The 19,556-nt window shown below is 43.3% G+C and overlaps 1 protein-coding gene across 2 annotated transcripts in view; it reads right to left on the bottom strand.

The window, feature by feature from the left end:
* Window positions 1–1,503: 1,503 nt before the first annotated feature.
* LOC139557316 (plexin A3) overlaps window positions 1,504–19,556 on the bottom strand; it is a 134,844-nt gene continuing 116,791 nt past the window's right edge. The window contains exons 18-32 of one of the 2 annotated variants that reach the window (XM_071371957.1): window positions 15,274–15,513; window positions 14,835–14,978; window positions 13,240–13,474; window positions 12,660–12,808; window positions 11,847–12,103; window positions 11,649–11,715; window positions 9,624–9,770; window positions 4,491–4,650; window positions 3,957–4,060; window positions 3,730–3,826; window positions 3,432–3,622; window positions 3,153–3,322; window positions 2,000–2,212; window positions 1,750–1,900; window positions 1,504–1,615 (exon numbers count right to left, since the gene is read on the bottom strand). In XM_071371957.1, the coding sequence (XP_071228058.1) occupies window positions 1,520–1,615; window positions 1,750–1,900; window positions 2,000–2,212; window positions 3,153–3,322; window positions 3,432–3,622; window positions 3,730–3,826; window positions 3,957–4,060; window positions 4,491–4,650; window positions 9,624–9,770; window positions 11,649–11,715; window positions 11,847–12,103; window positions 12,660–12,808; window positions 13,240–13,474; window positions 14,835–14,978; window positions 15,274–15,513 (2,421 nt within the window). In that variant the 3' untranslated portion in view covers window positions 1,504–1,519. The remainder of the gene's footprint in view (window positions 1,616–1,749; window positions 1,901–1,999; window positions 2,213–3,152; window positions 3,323–3,431; window positions 3,623–3,729; window positions 3,827–3,956; window positions 4,061–4,490; window positions 4,651–9,623; window positions 9,771–11,648; window positions 11,716–11,846; window positions 12,104–12,659; window positions 12,809–13,239; window positions 13,475–14,834; window positions 14,979–15,273; window positions 15,514–19,556) is intronic. The other variant, XM_071371959.1, reaches the window with a different exon arrangement.

Below are 19,556 nucleotides of genomic sequence, written 5' to 3'. Positions count from 1 at the left end.
CAGCCTACTGCTGCTGGCTCTCTGGGACCGTGGGGTAAACAGAATGAAGGATGAAGGTCTCCTGGGTTGGGAATCAGAATTCAACACAGTAACCTCTAGTATGGTAATGGTACACAGGCAGCATAGAGGCATTTTCTCCATTAACTACTGCGAATGACCTACAGAAGTGAACTCACAACCACACAAGTTGTATTTAGACAGCATTCTGTTTCTAGAATAAAAAAAACTATGAATACTGGTGTCCCCTGTCTGTTGTGCTTGGTGTTGCGTTACACATTTTGATCAAGCTGTCATTTGCAATACGGAAAAAATCTGGAACAGAAAGATTACTACACAGAATGATTATCGCAACATAGAGATCCTCTAACATAACTATTGGTTTAGTGTAATCTAATGAAACATGGCTTGCTGTTTTACAACTAGACTTATTGCTCGTGACGGATCGATTAGATTTAGGATGCTTGATATGGGTAAAAATAGTTGTTTCCACGACAGCAGTGGCCCTGGGCTTTGGATGGGAATTCCTCAGATCCTGACAGATCAGATTCACAGTGGTGCAGACTGACACGGGGATCTAAGTATAATTAGCTGGACAGTTACAGTAGGGTTGGAACGTCTACGAGGAGAGGGCTTCACTTCCTGCAACACAAAGGCAAGCTTTAAAACTCTGGACCGTGAGCTGAGCCTCACCATCAGCAAAGGTCCATTTGGCCCCAAATTTCAAGAACAAAAAAATTAAGAAAAAGAAAAAGGCTATGGCATTTGTCGCTATGGCATTTGAGAGACGAGGGGGATGGCCCAGCCTCAGCCCAGCCCCAACACTCCCCTCAATTTGTCACTTAATTAGGCCTCTGGTGCTTCCAGAATTTGGTCTCTTTTGTCCATACACTGCCTCCTTCATCACGCACTGGCATTGAACCTCCAACCCTAACACAACAAAACAGAGCCTCAAAGCTTTCCTTTGGGGCCAATAGGTTATGGTATACTACTTGTATCTTACAATACTTGTAGTAAAGCCAATACGTTTCTAGATAAAATCCAGTCCACACCTAAATGTTACTTTTCAGCACTTTGTACAATTATTATCCCAGACCAAAAGCTACTCTTCCCATGGCACTAGCTTGGCAATTCAGAACAGTTTCCAAAGCAACTTACTGTATGCCTCTTTTGGAATGTATCTCATATTATCCACAGTAGTCCTCTTCCATTAGATTAGGCAGTTACTAAAGAGTCTGTCATTGAAAAGGCCAGTGTGAAGAAAAAAACTACTTAGAATGTTTCACTGGCAATGGCAGGTAGAGGTATGAGGGAGTGAGGATATTGGGCACAGAATCTGGTCAGTAGACATTGGGCTTAATGTGCTGTGCTGTGGTTCGTTGTGTTGATTGTCCAGTGTCTTATGTCTTCATTTTTACTAGCACAAGCTGTGGATGTTCCAACACAGGTCCGTTCCCCAGTTCAACCAAACCCCCCTTCCCCGCCCCCCTTTCCCCCCGACCCCCTGTTCCATCATCCGCCCTCAGCTGCTGCCCGACATAAGGTTAATGGCTTGTTCCAGTTTTTGTCGCAACTTGTGTTTGCGGCAGTACCCATCCCTGTCCAGTGCTGTCAAAATCTGAACAGAAGAGTAAGAGAAAGAATTCCTCAACATTAATAAGAACGTTAATTTACATTACATTTAGGTATAAAATAAGATCACCTTTGCAATATGAGGAATAATAAAGTACAGGATTGGCCCATGCCTCTTACCTCCTCTTTGTACTTGTTAATGTAGAAGTAGAGCTCACTGAGAGCACTGAGAGTGTTGAACTCGGTGCCATGGAGACGAGACTGCTCCACCAGATAAGCATCCATGTCCTGGTCACTGATGGTAGGCATCTTACTGATATCTCTGTAGTACCTGACACAAGCAGAGAGACACAAGAGTGCTCAGTGTTTAACTCTTTGGGAAGAAAGTCGATATGACAGCAAATAAAATTGATGGTAACTGAAATCGTACCTCTCCACCCAACTCTTGTAGTTGGGGATGTCTTTAGCGTACAGCAGCTTGTTGGAGGGTGAGTCCTTGCCCAGGCGGTGCTCTGATGTAGAGCAGGAGTCCATGAAGGTCTGGGCCACGACAGACAGACAGGCGTCCGTAATGCTGCTCTTGTGGATGTCAAACACAAACTGAGGGTTCTTGATCACATTCACCCAGAAACGCAGGGGCAGACTGTCAGAGAGAAAGCAGAGAAACAGTAGGAGAAAAGGTTTGGGACCATTATAAGGGAATCTTAGAGTTAGAAACATGTATTAAAGTGTCACTGCACAATGATACAAAAGTTGGCAATACAAAATACAGATTTTAAAAACCACATTGTGGACCACTCAAATAGAGCTTTGAGACAATAAAAGCAGTCACAGTCACGGTACTGTATGTCACGATTGTCGAAATAACATTCAGACCAAGGCGCAGCGTGATATGGGTTCCACATCTTTTTATTAGCGAAACGCACAAAACAATAAAAAAACAGCAAACGATAAGCTATGGAGTGCTCACAGGCAACAACACAAAAACAAGATCCCACAACAAAGACAACGATAAACAGCTGCCTCTGATTGGGAACCATACCAGGCCAACATAGAAAAAAACAACCTAGATTACCCACCCTAGTCACACCCCAACCTAACCAACATAGAGAATAAAAAGGCTCTCTATGGTCAGGGCGTGACACTGTATGGTACAATCTTATGAATTTTTATTAATTAAATCTATATTCCAAGTGTCCCATTTTAGTCATTTGTTATAAACACTTGACTAAAAAGACTCAGTTCTATACCTTTATAAAACGAAAGCCAAAAGCAACAGTGGTGAGGGAAAAACTCCCTTTGATTGAGGAAGAACCGGAAATTGCACATAATTCTTGTCATTACTCCCTCCTTTGAAAAGTTGATTATGGAGTGGGCTTGTGAGTATGCCTGTGCCATTCCTGGGAGGCTAGTAACTCTGACTCATTAGTGGCCATTTCAAACAGCCAAGAAGACTGAGACAGATTGAGACAGAGGTCCCAAACCCTTTTACCAAATGCACAGATACAGCTTGGGTTCCATAGGCTTATTTAAGGGGCAGCTATAAGAAACAGGGGCAGACAGAGAGGTAACACTGTGCTCACCAGTTGCTCTTCCAGGTGTGGCGGACGTCCGGGTCAGTGATCTGCCTCCTGTCGGCCTGCTCGTCCAGGAAGTCAAACATATACTTGATGGCCAGAGGGAGGGCACTGCCGCGGTGGGCCGTGCTGAACACCGTCTCAAACAAATCATCAACAAACTTCTGCAGAGTTCCCTGTAGAGTGATCAGACAAGTGGTGTTAACACAGTGTCCAAGAAAGGAACGTGTGCCTGGCAATGATACATTATCATGACACATTCACAAAAATACAATGAAAAGAGACCTTGGTTGCCAGTAGGCGGGTGAGATAGATCTCAGACACCATCTTGCTGCCGCGGTCGCCCTCCCGTTGGTCAGCGTGCTCGTGGTTCTTGACCAGGTGCCAGAGCTTGGTGCCAGTCTCCTGGTCAGGGGTGATCATGGGGGCACGGGAGCGCAGGCTGTCTGGGCTGCTGGACGTCCTCAGGAGGCTCTCTGGAAACACAACGACACACAGTCAGATACTGTAGGAGGCTGGGTGGGGCCAGGCTTTCAAACAGTAATGTAGGTATGGAAAAACTGAAAGGGTCATTGATAAGTACCATAGCGGCTCAGAGAGCGGGTGAAGGTAAACGAGTTAGCAATGTTGTAGGCTGAGACCTGCTTCTGGACCAAGGCTACCAGAGAACCATCGGTCACCTGGAGGAGGAGAGATCTTTAATGTTGTATCATCAAATGAATGACCATCAACATGATGGTATTTGTCTTTGTGTGTGAATAATGTGGATGAGTATTATGTGGATGTGTCCAGCTGGTGTTGCTGTCTGACCTGGTAGTGGGCCAAGGTGTTGAGCCTCTTCCAGTCACTCTCAATCTTTGTGGTGACGTCCTCATCTTGAAGGATAATTCTGGTCAGTCTACCTTGTCGCCACTCTGTGAGGACATAAAAAAACAACAGAAAATTGGTTAGATCTGATTAGTTTAATCTGTATCTTTAGTTTCAACAGGGAATCATTATTAACCAATGTCGCAATTAGTTATAATAAATCCTTCACATCCTTCACAATAAATCCTTCATACCCAAGAAGACTCAAGGCTGTAATCGCTGCCAAAGGTACTTCAACAAAGTACTGAGTAAAGGGTCTGATTACTTATGCAATTAAGGTATTTCATTTTTTTTAATTTTCTTTGCAAAAACATCTAAAAACCTGTTTTCATTTTGTCATTATGGGGTATTGTGTGTAGATTTATGAGTAAAAACATGTAATTTAATCCATTTTAGAATAAGTCTGTAATGTAACAAAATGTGGAAAAAGTCAAGGGGTCTGAATACTTTCCGAATGCACTGTACATAGGTTCTTACCCAGGTCCATGTCGTCAGCTTGGGGTCTCTGGGAGTAGGGGATACCCTTGTATACAGCGTCCAGCAGCTTGTCCTTCACCTGAGTGACCGTGTCACAGTTCAGCACCTTCACCGGGACCTCCGTGCCTGCCTCTCCCTCCGGAGGGATACACATCAGAGTCTGGGTAGGGAGAAACCACAGGGCCGTCAGTACTAGGGATGATGCACTGTCAAACTTTTGTATAACTTCAGACCATCATTTTGAAAGTAGCTCTCTCAATCTCTCTCTGCTGTGTCCATTTGGGCCCGCCCTGCAACCACATTGGATAATGCTGGGCAGGCCTTTTGCTAGCTGTCACTCAAATGGCGAGGGACAAGCTCATTGGCTAAAACTCAAATGACCAGGGGGCTGGCGCACGTGGGGTAAAATGGAGCAAAAATGGCGCTGCACAGCTTCCAGAAAACAGTCACTTTCAAACTAGGGATTTTGTGGCTAATTGAGGTAAAACAGTAATTCTGCATGTATGAACTACACATTGACACATCCATCCCAAAGGTTGGTTTAAAAAAATACTTACTAGGAGTTAAAGTACCGTTCAATCTCTTTAAAGAAAGATAGATTTTGACTGCAATTTCCTCAGATGTTTTTTTTTATGAATCACTTTATATGCAATTGTCGATAATGAAGATTTCATCTGTTTGAAGACAATCACCGAAGAATAAAAGCGATCTGGAGGACACATTTATGAGCCATCCTCAGGTCAATATAAAACTGACAGAGGACATTGATTTAACTACAAACAAGGATTTATATGACACAATGTACCATAGTTAAAAGGAGGAGATTGAGGATAGAGAGCAACCACATAACATCTTTTTAACAGTTCTGGCACCCCTTCACAGCTCACTCAGTCACAATATAGAGAAGTCAGGCTCTATTTGGGAAACTGTCATTATAACAAATGAAGATGCATTCAGCCTAATTTGCAACTTGCATTGACAGATGAACTAGCATAGAGGAGTGGTGTCACACCGAGGCCATCTTCTGAGTTCACATGCAAACTCTATGCAGGGATTATCATGTCACTGTATAGTGGACATAAATAATAGATTCCGTATTGTCTACTGGCTAATGTCTTTCTGTAAACTAGTGTGCCATGTTGACGGACGATAAAAAATGATGCTGTAGGCCTGACAGGTTTTCTGTGTTCAACACTATTTAGCTAGAGGAATCCTGACTATTGGAAAAGCATTGATTCTTGTTTTCACACAATCTACTAACTAAAACGCCATCAAATGACCTCTTGGAATAACCAAGGTGTAGTATCCATCCAAAAATGTCTATGATAGTGACCAGAGAGTAGAGGGGTCCTTCTAATGTATTTATATACTGGGCATGTACACACCATGCTGCCAGTCCATATAAATTCATGAGGAGACCTTTGGTGTGGGCTGGGTGCGTTAATCAGGTGATTAGCACAGTGTGCAGCTGGCACAGGGTTCCACAGACATCTGTACCACTGCCACTCACTGATCATTAGCAAAGTCAATTTCCTCCTTGCCATGCACTGGAAATAGTTAACAAGTGGGGAATTTGTGATTAAAAAACAATTATAAAGCAAATTATAGGAATTCTCAAGGAATGGGAGAATCCTCATCATTTGAGGAGGTCCAAGGCCAAGCAAGTTCTGACAAGGGAAGATTTGTGGCACCTTGGTGGTAAAAGATGGTACAGTGCCTTCAGAAAGTATTCATACCCCTTGACTTATTCCACATTTTGTTGTGTTACAGCCTGAATTCAAAATCAAGTCAATATTTTTTTAAATATCACCCATCTACACACAATACGCCATAATGACAAAGTGCACATTTATTGAAAAGGAAATATAATATATATATCAATACAAATATACAAATATATCTAATTTGCATACACTACCATTCAAAGGTTTGGGGTCACATAGAAATGTCCATGTTTTTGAAGGAAAACTGGCCTTCTTTAGACTATCTTCAGTTTCTTGGCAATTTCTCTCATGGAATAGCCTTAATTTCTTAAAATAAGAATAGACTGATGAGTTTCAGAAGAAAGTACTTTGTTTCTGGCCATTTTGAGCCTGTAATCAAACCCACAAATGCTGATGCTCCAGATACTCAACTAGTCTAAAGAAGGCCAGTTTTATTGCTTCTTTAATCAGTACAACAGTTTTCAACTGTGATAATATAATTAGAAAAAGGTTTTCTGATGATCAATTAGCCTTTTAAAATGATAAACCTTGATTAGCTAACACAACGTGCCATTGGAACACAGGAGTGATGGTTGCTGATAATGGGCTTCTGTACACCTATGTAGATATTCCATAAAAATTCTGCCGTTTCCAGCTACAATAGTCATTTACAACATTAACAATGTCTACACTGTATTTCTGATCACTTTGATGTTATTTTAATGGACAAAAATTTTTATTTTTATTTTTATACAGTAGAATTCTGCTCTGGCATAGAATGTTCTGTATTGTTTCCCTGACAACAACAAACGTTGCTGATTGATGTGCTGTTGTGTTGTTTACATGCTGTTTTTTTTATGGTAGGGTAGCTAGATGTGTTTTCTTTCTACTAAATGTCTTGGTATGTCACGGTATTTAATGAACTTTAAAATACTTTTTTTAGGAGAGAGTGATCTGTGTGGAGGCAGCAGACATGCAAGCTGTGCGCAGGCAGTTTATTTGATTGACAGTTTTGGTTGCCTAGTGATGGACATTAGTCCCGCTTCAAAAGAGGCATTCCTTTACAGACAAGTAAAATGCCTGTTCAGTGGTGCTTCGAAACTATCTCCAGAGAAGGTTTAGTTTTGGCATTTAAAAAGCTGTAGTGTACCCTTACAGACAAACAAACATGCTGTAGCCGAGACGCTTTCAAGGCAGCACATTCCATGTGTCTAAAAAGGGTATAAGAGCTTTTCACACCTGGATTGTGCAACATTTACCCATTATTATTTTCAAAATTCTTCAACCTCTGTCATATTGGATGTTGATCATTGCCAGAGAACCATTTTCAGGTCTTGCCATAGATTTTCCAAGTAGATTTCAGTCAAAACTGTAACTCGGCCACTCAGGAACATTCACTGTCTTCTTGGTAAGCAACTCCATTGTAGATTTGGTCTTGTGTTTTAGGTTATTGTCCTGCTGAAAGGTGAATTCATCTTCCAGTGTCTGGTGGAAAGCAGACTGAACCAGGATTTGTGCTTAGCTCCATTCCGTTTCTTTTTTATCCTGAAAAACTCTCCAGTTCTTAACGATTACAAGCATACCCATAACATAATGCAGCCACCACAATGATTGAAAATATGGAGAGTGGTACTCAGTAATGTGTTGTATTGGATTTGCCACAAACATAATACATCCTGAATTGCTTTGCCACATTTTTTGCAGTATTTCTTTAGTGCCTTGTTGCATGTTTTGGAATATTTATATTCTGTACAGGCTTCCAGTTCCCTCTGTTAATTAGGTTAGTATTGTGGAGTAACTATAATGTTGTTGATACATCCTCAGTTTTCTCCTATCACAGCCATGCCATCAATGGCCTCATGGTGAAATCCTTGAGCATTTTCCTTCCTCTCTGGCAACTGAGTTAGGATGGATGCCTGTATCTTTGTAGTGACTGGGTGTATTGATACACCATCCAAAGTATAATGAATAACGTCATCATGCTCAAAGGGATATCCAATGTCTGATTTTTTATTTTTACCCATCTACATGTACCAATAGGTGCCCTTCTTTGCCCTTCTTTTACTTATTGACTCAAGACATTTCAGCTTTTAATTTTTTATTAATTTGTTTTTATTTTAATACAAAAATCATAATTCCACTTTGACATTATGGGGTATTGTGTGTAGACCAGTGACAATATATCTCAATTAAATCTATTTTAAATTCAGGCTGTGACACAACAAAAAGTGGAAAAAGTCAAGGGGTGTGAATACTTTCTGAAGGCACTGTATATCTATCTGATCTGTGTATCTATGGTCCATAGGATAACTTTACAGTATCAGAGTATCAAATACTGAAGTACTTCCCAGTAAAGTTGCCAGTCTTGGTTAATGCCATTTAAAGGGATACAAGAGATAACTATGAATGATAGTTATCGATAGAGTGCACAGATGGCCCTAGATTTATCAATAACAGAGCCTCCATCATCCATAGGTGGTACAGATTATGAGTGATTTAAGGGTATATGGAAGCAGGGGGGCATTAAGCCGTCCTATAGGGTTGACCTTTACTGGGGTTCCCCAGGGCCAGAGATATAGACAGCTCCTCGGGGAGCATCTGTCTCTTTAGGGCTAATTCCTCTGACATCTGCTTTTCCTTCTATCGATCCCTCTGAAGGAGGTAGAGATGAACCTGTCCTGAGTTGATGCTGCAGTGTTTTACCAGGCAGTGTGCTCGCGAGTGAAGAATGGTCTCGGATACAGATTCATGAAGAAGTGGAGGGGTGGGTGTGGGAGGTGCTACTAGTGTATCCTACTAAGTCAGAGTATTGTTATTTTTCCATATAAATAACTAATATGAGGTAATATTTAGAGAATTCCTGTGCTGTTTCTATTTTTTATTCGCAAATGTGGGGTGTGACGCTTTTATGTGGAAGTCAATGGGTTGCTGACGGTGAGTAAATCAATAATTGTTTAAGTGTAGTATTTCCTGGCAGTGCTGCTTGGCCGCCTTGTTGGGGAGAGAGAGCGATGTGGTGGGAAGGTTTGTTTTATGGGCAGACAATAAATGCTTGATTTGTTTGAATCATTACTGGCCCGCAGCAGGTCATTGTGTGATTGAGTGATGAGTGGGTTCGTTCCAAGAGACCTCCCTCACCCATACAGCCCCAGCTCTCCTACCACTGCCTACACTGGGATCCCACAGCCAATGGGGGAGCCACAGCCCACATCACTTCCTCAGTAACATGACAGGTGATTTCCATGGCAAAGCATGCTAAACATCCTCCTGTTTGTTTTGCTTCTGCAACCACATTAAGAGAGAATCAGTACATGGATTCATCTTGCTGTCCTGGGACTGAGGGGGTTGGCTCCGTTGGGCCACACTCTAATGAAACATGAAACTGGTGTGTGAGAGCTGTGTGTGTGTGTGGAGGAGGGTCCTTCCTTACCAGCTGTTTGTAGTCAATCTGCTGTCTGATGAGCTTGTCCTCACTGAGGGAGTAGCGCGCCTCTCCTGTGATGGAGTCTATAGGCCCCTTCTCCATCTGCTGCTTGATGGCACAGTACAGCATGAAGAGAGGTTCGCCCGCACACTCCTGAGAGGGAGAGAGAGAGAGAGAGAGAGAGAGAGAGAGAGAGAGAGGGAGGGGGGAGTGGGGGGAGAGAGGCGGAGGGGGCAGAGGGGGAAAGAGTAAAAGCGGAAGAGAGGGAGTGATTGGGAGAAGGGGAGAGGGATCGGCAATCACATCCCTTTCAGACAGCGTAGTGAAGAGTGGGAAAGTTACCAATTACCCACTTACAGGCTTTTGATTACTAACCAGTGATACTGAGAACACTATTATTTAGTTCTTAAGGCTGATTAATTTGACATCATTAATTACAACGTGACATCCTGAGTCTCAAGCTGCTCGCACAGTGGCCTTCCAGCCCAGACACACAGAGGACAATGGACAATCTACCAGGCCTCCAAATCCTGCTGCCAATGAGCAAATGGAGCAATATTCAAATCCATACTCAAACAAAAGAAAACCCCAAACATACAAACGACCCCAAATTGTCAAATTTAAGTAAGGCAATGAGAGTATGAGCAGCATTCAGTCACACTGATTGGTCATGCTGGGATATGTCAGTGATTTTCTGTATTACTGTACTGTGTTCAAGGACATGCTCTTCTGTGGTCTTAATCTGTAAAGTTGAGTTGACGTCATATTTAATAACATCATAACTACAGATTTCAAGTTACTCTCCAGAATTTCTTCTCAGTTGAAAACCAGTCAAACTTCTATATTTTTCCAGACCATGTCCGATGAGATTAAATCCTCAGATCATTTATTCTTCACTAAATGTGTTCATGTTGAAGATGCTAAGTAAGTTTTTTGTTTGTTTTCAGAACTTTATAAATCTTAACATGGCATTACATTTGTTATTTTAAACAAGTCTAGAACCTTTACCTTCCCGAATAACATATATATATTTTTTAACTAGGCAAGTCAGTTAAGAACAAATTCTTATTTACAATGACGGCCTAGGAACAGTGAGTTAACTGCCTTGTTCAGGGGCAGAACGACAGAATTTTACCTTGTCAGCTCGGGGATTTGATCTAGCAACCTTTCAGTTACTGGCCCAACACTCTAACCACTAGGCTACCTGCCACCCCCGACTACTGTAAGGTACTGAACTCCCCCAGTTAAGATATATATTTGTTAAAACAAATGTTTTGCAGTGATAAGCCTTGCTAAGAAAGCTGAATATTGCTATGCAAGCTGAATATGAAAATGTGAAAGTCAATTCTGAATAGAGGTTTAAGTAAGGCTTGTGGAAACATTTCAGGGTAATTACTTGGGGAGACTGGGGAGATGGCCAAAACACTTTAACATCTGCACTGATGTAACTTAAATTTACTTGGCTGCCATCCATAGCTACATTCCAAGAGGCATTTCAGGCCTGAACGCTCAATGGGCCTGATGTTCGTGTCCTTAACGCAAATGGCCATTTCGATCCAACCCCAGAATAAAGCAGGAGCAGCATATGGGCAGGAAAAACACAGAAAGGCCATTTTGGTTGGTGGATGTGGTTAGACAAAATGACCACAACTGCCCCTGGAGTGATTCCCCGATATGGTTCATGCTGTGGCCGTGCTGTGTGTGCACTCAACTGGGCTGCGGTCACACAGAGTGAGAATTAACAGCACCAGGACCATGATTAGCCAAAGAACTCCACCTCAAAAATATAATTACAACTCACAGATTACACTAATAATAGTCATTAAAGATCATTCACAGAATTTCAGGTTCAAAAATGAAAAGAGAAGAATACAGTCCACAGTGTTGCTTTAGGCCTACTTGTGTTTCAGCCAAACAGACATTTTTTGAATAAATCACGAACATAAATCTTCTGCTATGTACCTAAATCTCTCTTCTCTGGACCTACATTTACCCTCAGTTAGAAATAAATCGGAGCACCATTAGAATTACCTTGAGGAATCGATGCAGCAGAAACGTAAACCAGTTGGTGAGCATCTTCTCTGCCACAGACTCTGTCCTACAGGAGAGATGAGAAAACGGTCAGTTTCAACAACACGTGTCCTGTACACATACAGCATGAGTAGAGGTGTTAGTGAGGGAGCGAGAAGAGAACACCCAGCCCGTTTCTCTACAGGTAAGTAGCCTCACCGTCGGAGCAGCAGTTTGGGATGGTTGCGATTCTCAAGGTTCTTCTCGATGAGGTCTGCCAGCAGCTGTTTGAGCACCATGGTGGCATACTCCATGCGGCCCTGCAGCGCGGCCATGAGCAGAGAGGCCACGTTGCCGCGATCCCGCATGGAGAAGGACCTCTGGGCTTCCAGGGTGTGTATGAAGGTTAGCAGAAACATCTTATTGTGCAGCAGCTGGCTGAACAGACGCAGGGCTTTCTCCACATTGGCCGGGGACTGAGGGACAGGACACAGGAGGATGGGGGGTGTACACAAATCAAATTTCAAACGGGGTGGTGTACACAGAGGTGGAAATAGACAAAATGAGGTCCAAAGGGTTAAGAGGGGAGCGGGATAGAGGGAGAGAGAGGGGGAAAGTGTAAGAGAAAAAGGGGGAGATAAAATTGTTTGTCTTTTGTAGTATGAGTATTACATGGAGTACCAGATAAAAACTTGACTATTTTCCAAACATTTCTGCGGCAGTCTCTAGACGAGTAGTCTACGGAGGCCTGGTGGGGCTCCTGGTTTGATTCTGCCTCAGGTTTTAATTAAAAAGAAAAGAGGTTGAGAGGAAAAGAAAAGAGGTTGCTCTGAAGCTCAGCACTAAGAGAGGAGTACTGCTGGCTACTGAGCTTGGGGGATTTTTTAACAGGATCTATCGCTTTTTATATTCCTTATTTTTTTTGCAGTGAGTTACAGTACAAGAAAGCATACTCTTCTAAGTTACCAAGACAAGTGAAGATAGAAACACAAGGCAGTAAAGTGAAGGGAACTGGCGCTGTAGTTCTCTTACACTTACATCCAGCTCCTTGAGGACGGGGTGCTCCTCGATACCGGGGAACATGACTCTCATGGTGTAGGTGCGATACTCCAGGAAGGGGATCTTCACTCCATCCATGTCATTGGTCAGCTCCTGGATGTCTGTCTGCAGCTCAGCGAATGCTATGTTGACAGAAGCAGAGGAGACAAATCCCTGAGTCACTGTCTGGATGCTTTGATAATCCTCATACTGTACACAGTCAGCTGTGTGACATGAGAAATACTTATTTTACCTCGTACAGAGTCAACGTCTGAGAAAACATATGGTAAAGAATGTGGAGTGATTAACTTGTATCATATTGTCACATATCTACTACAAGAGCATCACAGTAACAGAAACTGTTCAGAGAAAGCTAATTCTGATAGCACCCTTGTCACTACTCTTACAAAAGTACACACAGCTCTCTGATAAGAGAATATCAAAATAACCTGCGAGCACTGGTGTCATTTCAGTGACAGCCATGTATGTGGAACGCATACACATAAACCTGTTTTTAGTGGTCATGGTGAAAAGGACAGGAGAGAAATAGGAGAAGGAAGACCAGTGCTCCTACCTTCTTTACACTCCAGGGCCACTCTGGACTCCAGGTTGTCCATCTGCAGCTGCAGGCGTTTCAGGGTGCGGTCAGCATCCCGGGTCTTCCTCTTGTAGGCGATGAGTACGGCGATGATGGCGATCAGGAGCACCCCTCCTCCCGCCCCGATCCCGATGATGGCCGGCAGGGTGAGGGTGCTGTCGGAGTAGATGTGCAGGGTGCCTGGGAAGTACTCCAGACCACCCACCACAATCTGGAGGAGAAACGCAGAGATGGAAAAATGTGTCTCTGTGATACGAAGGGTTTCATAACTACAGTATGTAGCAGAGACTCAGAGATACGAGTCGAAAGTTTTTAGATTTGACCCAGGTTCATTGGAGCCCCTTCTAACATCTCCTTTTTAAACTTCAGGCCAATTACTGATGGCCTCCAACAGGTTTGGCTAACGAGTTTCACCTTTACCCGCCCATTCCACTCTTGCTGTGTGCTTTAATTATTGAGTGGCGTGGATGGAAGGGAACAGGGAGAATGCCACTCTGCTGTCTATGTGTCTGTCGGTTGCTGTGCTGTGTGTCAGGTCATTAACACAGCTGGCCCAGCCTTCTCGCTATACCATGCATCTCCATCCCTCCCTCCCCCTGGGAGGGAGATCACTCCACCTCACCCATCACCGCTACCACTCTCTCCTCTCTCGATCTTCCCTCTCTCCCCCTCTCTTTGATCTCAGCTTTGATTTGTAAACGTACCCTTCTCTCCACAGCTGACTCTATTGATCTGATGAAATTGAGTCTGAGCGTTTCACTGAATCAACAGCCAGTTACCTCGTCCAGGCGTGTTAATGTCAAGTCAATACCATAGGATCAGGACGATGCCTTTGATACAAAAAGTAAACAAGTTGCCACACTCCAGACTAAATCTACCTGCTTCTAATCATTCTGTGCCATGATTGTCTTGGCAGCTGGCACTGTATAAGAATACATGGATAACTGCTTATGACACTTGCAGTTATCAAATTGACCAGACTGCCCTCTGCCGATTAAATCACCTGCTCCGACAACGGTTGTCTGTCCATAAAACTGTTAAAAAAGGAATTGCATTTCATCAATCCAAGATGATTATTTTTCACCTTTACTGCTTAAGCCCACAGCTGAAATCATTGTGCGCTGAGGCGTGCCTGTAATAAAGAGAGGTAGTCCTGTCTGGCATTGATGATAATGCTCCGAGCTGCGGAGTCAACAGATAGTTAGATTAAATGGGAAATTGCTTGTATCAGCAGGCCTCCGTAATCATCATAAGTGCTTAATGCAGGATGACCCTTTCCCATTTGACCTTTACATTTGTTGGATTAGCATTCAAGTTAAAAAAACATCCAGACAGCCAGAGCTATTATAGAATTGATTATGGATGTACAAAGCCCTCAGAGTCAGACATGTTCCCAAATAGCACAGATAAAAGCGCAATAACTACATGGCAAATACATTTAGGGAAATAACAGCACCGGGTTATGGCCAGAGCAGTTTTGACGACGTCAAAAAAGGATACTTCACAAAAAGCTATTGTTGACATAAAATACTCAAACTACAGTAAAAGGTGGGCGGGACATCTGGTCTTACCAGGACTCTCTGCTCCCCGGTCAGGTCTGGCGAATCACAGAGCAGCTGAGACTCCGAGACGGTTAACAGACAGGGCGTTTCACCAATCATCACGCTATAGTTCAGGCGGGTGTTGCCCGGAGCAGGGGGAATCAGATTCTTTCCCTGTTTTAAAAAGAAGCGTGTTGTTAGTTTTCAAAATACATTTTTGGGGGACAACAATACCTTTATCAGACTAAAGCACATACACAATAAAGTGTTTTTATGGGTCTTCAGAGTATTATCAATCCTGACTTGTAAGTCCATCCTCAGCTCAGGGATTTGTAAGTAGACATGTAGGGAAGTTGTCTTTGTACTGGTTCTGTCTCACAGGACCTCTCTTATTTATTTGATTTTTTCTCCTTTCTCTAAACTGACAAAAGTAACAGAAAATGAAACCAAACAAACACAATCTACTTACTTTGAGTATAATGGGAGAGCCAGGCTTGACCTCCAGTATCCCAGAGTTCCCTAGTGTTTCGAAGGTGGGGTTGGGGTAGTAGGTGAAAGGTGTCCCATTGAGGACGAGCAGTGCGGCCACGTGATCCAGGATGAAACCGTACTCGTCGGGGTGCAGGCCTGACTCTGGTGCCTGGTGCTTGGTGTAAATGATGCCCGGGGCCAGACAGGTCATCACAGAATCATTAACCACAGTGCACACCTAGACAGGAAGAGGAAGATGAAGGAGGAGGGTCAAACCAGGAACACGTATTAGACAAAGGGCCTTATCTTACCAAAACTAGCGCAATGGTAAATCTTAGCGCTGGCGGTAGCGCTATAGGTCTGGGGGTGTGTCAGAAATATTTTTGCTATTTTCACAGCGGGAATTATGGGCACAAGAGGTGGCGGTGGTGTGAAAGGGCTGGGTTTTGATTAACAAATAAGTTGTAGGTGTGACGAGGGCTTGACCATTCACTGGCCAATCAACGGCTTCCATGGCTTAATACTGCATGCGGTTTTCTCAAGTTGTGTAGCCTACAGTATGTTATTGACGGTCTTTGCTTTGTCATCAACTGCAATTCGTCTGGGGGCCGGAATATCCTTGTCCTAGTTTACTAAATACATAGCATAGGTTACAGTAACAAATAATACAAATAGTAGAATATATCCAGTTTTTGCTGAATATGTTTGAAGAGTTGGCGGTCAACATTGATGTAATTGCTTCCATGAGTATAGGCCATACATGTCTTGATGTATCACAATTCTTCTGAAATAAAAAAAAGACTAGGCTCCCCTTAAAATGTTATGTAGCCTATTGCATGTGTGAGTCACATTCGCAATAAGCAAGATATAGGCCTATGCACTGTTGATATGGCATTATAAGACTGAATAATTTTAATATGTTTGGAGGAGCGTGTCTTTGGTAACCGGACAAGAGGCGCCCTTTGGAAATGGGGATGGATACAAGAGAAATGGAGTATGCAGGTAGGCCTATGTGAATTGTGAATAATGAAAAAGCCTCAGAATTAGACCATTTGGAAACCTTTTATGGATAGGCTACTTTGCTAATGCATGGCCAGGACAAGGAAGACACTCGACGCATTGCTGTGGAACCAGCTTTAAGGGTAGCTCACTGAGCAGGGTTGGGGTCATTACCATTTAAATTCCAATCAATTCAGAAAGTAAACCAAATTCCAATTCCGATTCCACATTTTCCTAATTGAAAAGCATGGAAGAGAATTGGAATTGGAATTCCAGTGTACTACCTGAACTGACTGAAATTGAAATGGAATTGACCTAAACCCTGCTCCCGAGGGCTAGTTTTTCAATAAAATGAAACGGAAAACAAGCTATTTTTACAGGAAATAACATAAACGTTTCTAAATACGAGGGTCACCGACATCATCTCATCTCTCGTTCCATGATGGGCATATGGACATGTAGCCTAACTGGAGGGGGTTTTACACAAATAATAACAGTAGCTGGCTGAAACTATGTAGGCCTACAATACATATACGAAAAGGGGATGTCAGCTAAATGTTTGCGGCTCCCAAACGTAATCTTTTAATAAAGCTTTGGTGATTAAGATTTATTTAAAAGCGGTCTCACGAGCCAAACCCTTTCTTGATAGACTTGGCTACTTTGTGAATGCATTGGGCAGGATAAAAAAACAGCCTTCATTGAGGGGAGGGGAGGCTATTCTTGGGTTTTTATTCAATTAAACAAAGTGTTTCTAAATACGAGGTTCACAGGCACAAAAAGCACATTTCTCTGTTCCATGTGCATATGGGCACTGTGTGTCACGGCTGGATAGGCTGCGGTTCCACTGTCCAAATCCATGCCATAACCAACAACGTTACTGCTAAGACCTGCTTTTGGTGAGTCTTGAAGACCCAGTGGAGTGTTTTATATATATTTACACACTATGATCCCTGATCTCTCTTTTGACGAACATATCAAGACTGTTTCAAGGACAGCTTTTTTCCATCTACGTAACATTGCAAAAATCAGAAACTTTCTGTCCAAAAATGATGCAAAAAAATTCAGCCATGCTTTTGTCACTTGTAGGTTAGACTACTGCAATGCTCTACTTTCCGGCTACCCGGATAAAGCACTAAATAGACTTCAGTTAGTGCTAAACACGGCTGCAAGAGCCTTGACAAAAAAATTTGATCAAATTACTCCAGTGCTAGCCTCTCTACGCTGCATTCCTGTTAAGGCTAGGGCTGATTTCAAGGTTTTACTGCTAACCTACAAAGCATTACATGGGCTTGCTCCTACCTATCTTTCCGATTTGGTCCTGCCATACATACCTACACGTATGCTACGGTCGCAGGCCTCCTTACTGTCCCTAGAATTTCTAAGCAAACAGATGGAGGAGGGCTTTCTCCTATAGAGCTCCATTCTTATGGAATGGTCTGCAGACGCAGACTCGGTCTTGACCTTTAAGTCTTTATTGAAGACTCATCTCTTCAGTAGGTCCTATGATTGAGTGTAGCCCAGGAGTGTGAAGGTGAACGGAAAGGCACTGGAGCAACGAACCCGCCCTTGCTGTCTCTGCCTGGACGGTTCCCCTTTCTCCACTGGGATTCTCTGCCTCAAACCCTATTACAGGGGCTGAGTCACTGGCTTACTGGTGCTCTTTAATGCCGTCCCTAGGAGGGGTGTGCCACTTAAGTGGGTTGAGTCACTGACATGGTCTTCCTGTCCGGGTTGGCACCCCCCCCTTGGGTTCGTGCCATGGGGGAGATCTTCGTGGGTTATACTCGGCCTTGTCTCAGGATAGTAAGTTGGTGGTTGAAGATATCCCTCTAGTGGTGTGGGGGCTGTGCTTTGGCAAAGTGGGTGGGGTTACATCCTGCTTGTTTGGACCTTTCCCGGGGTATTGTCAGACGGGGCCACAGTGTCTCCCGACCCCTCCTGTCTCAGCCTCCAGTATCTAGGGTACAATAGTTTATGTGTTGGGGGGCTAGGGTCAATCTGTTAAATCTGGAGTATTTCTCCTGTCTTATCCTGTGTCCTGTGCGAATTTAAGTATGCTCTCTCTCTCTCTCTCTCTCTCTCTCTCTCTCTCTCTCTCTCTCTCTCTCTCTCTCTCTCTCTCTCTCTCTCTCTCTCTCTCTCTCTCTCTCTCTCTCTCTCTCTCTCTCTCTCTCTCTCTCTCTCTCTCTCAGAGGAGGAGGAGGACCTGAGCCCTAGGACCATGCCTCAGGACTACCTGGCCTGATGACTCCTTGCTGTCCCCAGTCCACCTGGTCGTGCTGCTGCTCCAGTTTCAACTGTTCTGTCTGCGGCTATGGAACCCTGACCTGTTCACCTGACGTGCTACCTTGTCCCAGACCTGCTGTTTTCAACTCTCTAGAGACAGCAGGAGCGGTAGAGATACTCTGAATGATCGTCCTTGAAAAGGCAACTGACATTTACTCCTGAGGTGCTGACCTGTTGAACCCTCGACAACCACTGTGCTTATTATTATTTGACCCTGCTGGTCATCTATGAACATTTGAACATCTTGGCCATGTTCTGTTATAATCTCCACCTGGCACAGCCAGGAGAGGACTGGCCACCTCTCATAGCCTGGTTCCTCTCTAGGTTCCGGCCTGTCTAGGGAGTTTTTCCTAGCCACCGTGCTTCTACACCTACATTGCTTGCTGCTTGGGGTTTTAGGCTGGGTTTCTGTACAGCACTTTGTGACATCAGCTGATGTAAGAAGGGCTTTATAAATACATTTGATTGATATAAATACATTTGATTATGAGGTTCTAAATTATGAGAATGTCCTTTTAGTGTAAGAGCTGTTTGAAAATAAATTTCTGCCTGTTTTTGTGAGTTTTGGCCTGCCTGGTGACAACACCAGGTGGTAAATTTGTTAATAGACCAATAAGAACGAGAATTCCAAACCTCTCTGCCAGCTAGTTTTCAGTTTTCCCCTCCCCACTTAGACAATTCCCAGACAGTCCTAGCAAAATTCTTGTTTGAGAAATTGCTCTTTACCATTTTGATTGAAAACAATCACAGTAAGGTACTTAATTGTTACACAGAAATTATTTGATATTGAGATAAAAACAGCTGCTTTGGGCCTTTAAATCTCTGTATTTGCACTGAATGAAATTGTCATTTTCCACTTGTTTTTAATGATACACCTCAAATATTGCCACCCTCCCACCTCAGCGCAAGTAATTTGATGTTAGACAGGTAAATTGCAGAACCTGGCACAAGGGGTACTTTTTACATACGGAAATGTCCAACTAAAGTGGGTTGACA

The sequence above is a fragment of the Salvelinus alpinus genome, chromosome 28 (genome assembly GCF_045679555.1).
Source record: "Salvelinus alpinus chromosome 28, SLU_Salpinus.1, whole genome shotgun sequence".
NCBI classification, from domain to species: Eukaryota; Metazoa; Chordata; class Actinopteri; order Salmoniformes; family Salmonidae; genus Salvelinus; species Salvelinus alpinus.
The sequence above is the reverse complement of the archived record's forward strand: the minus strand, read 5'-3'. Positions and strand labels throughout refer to the sequence as shown.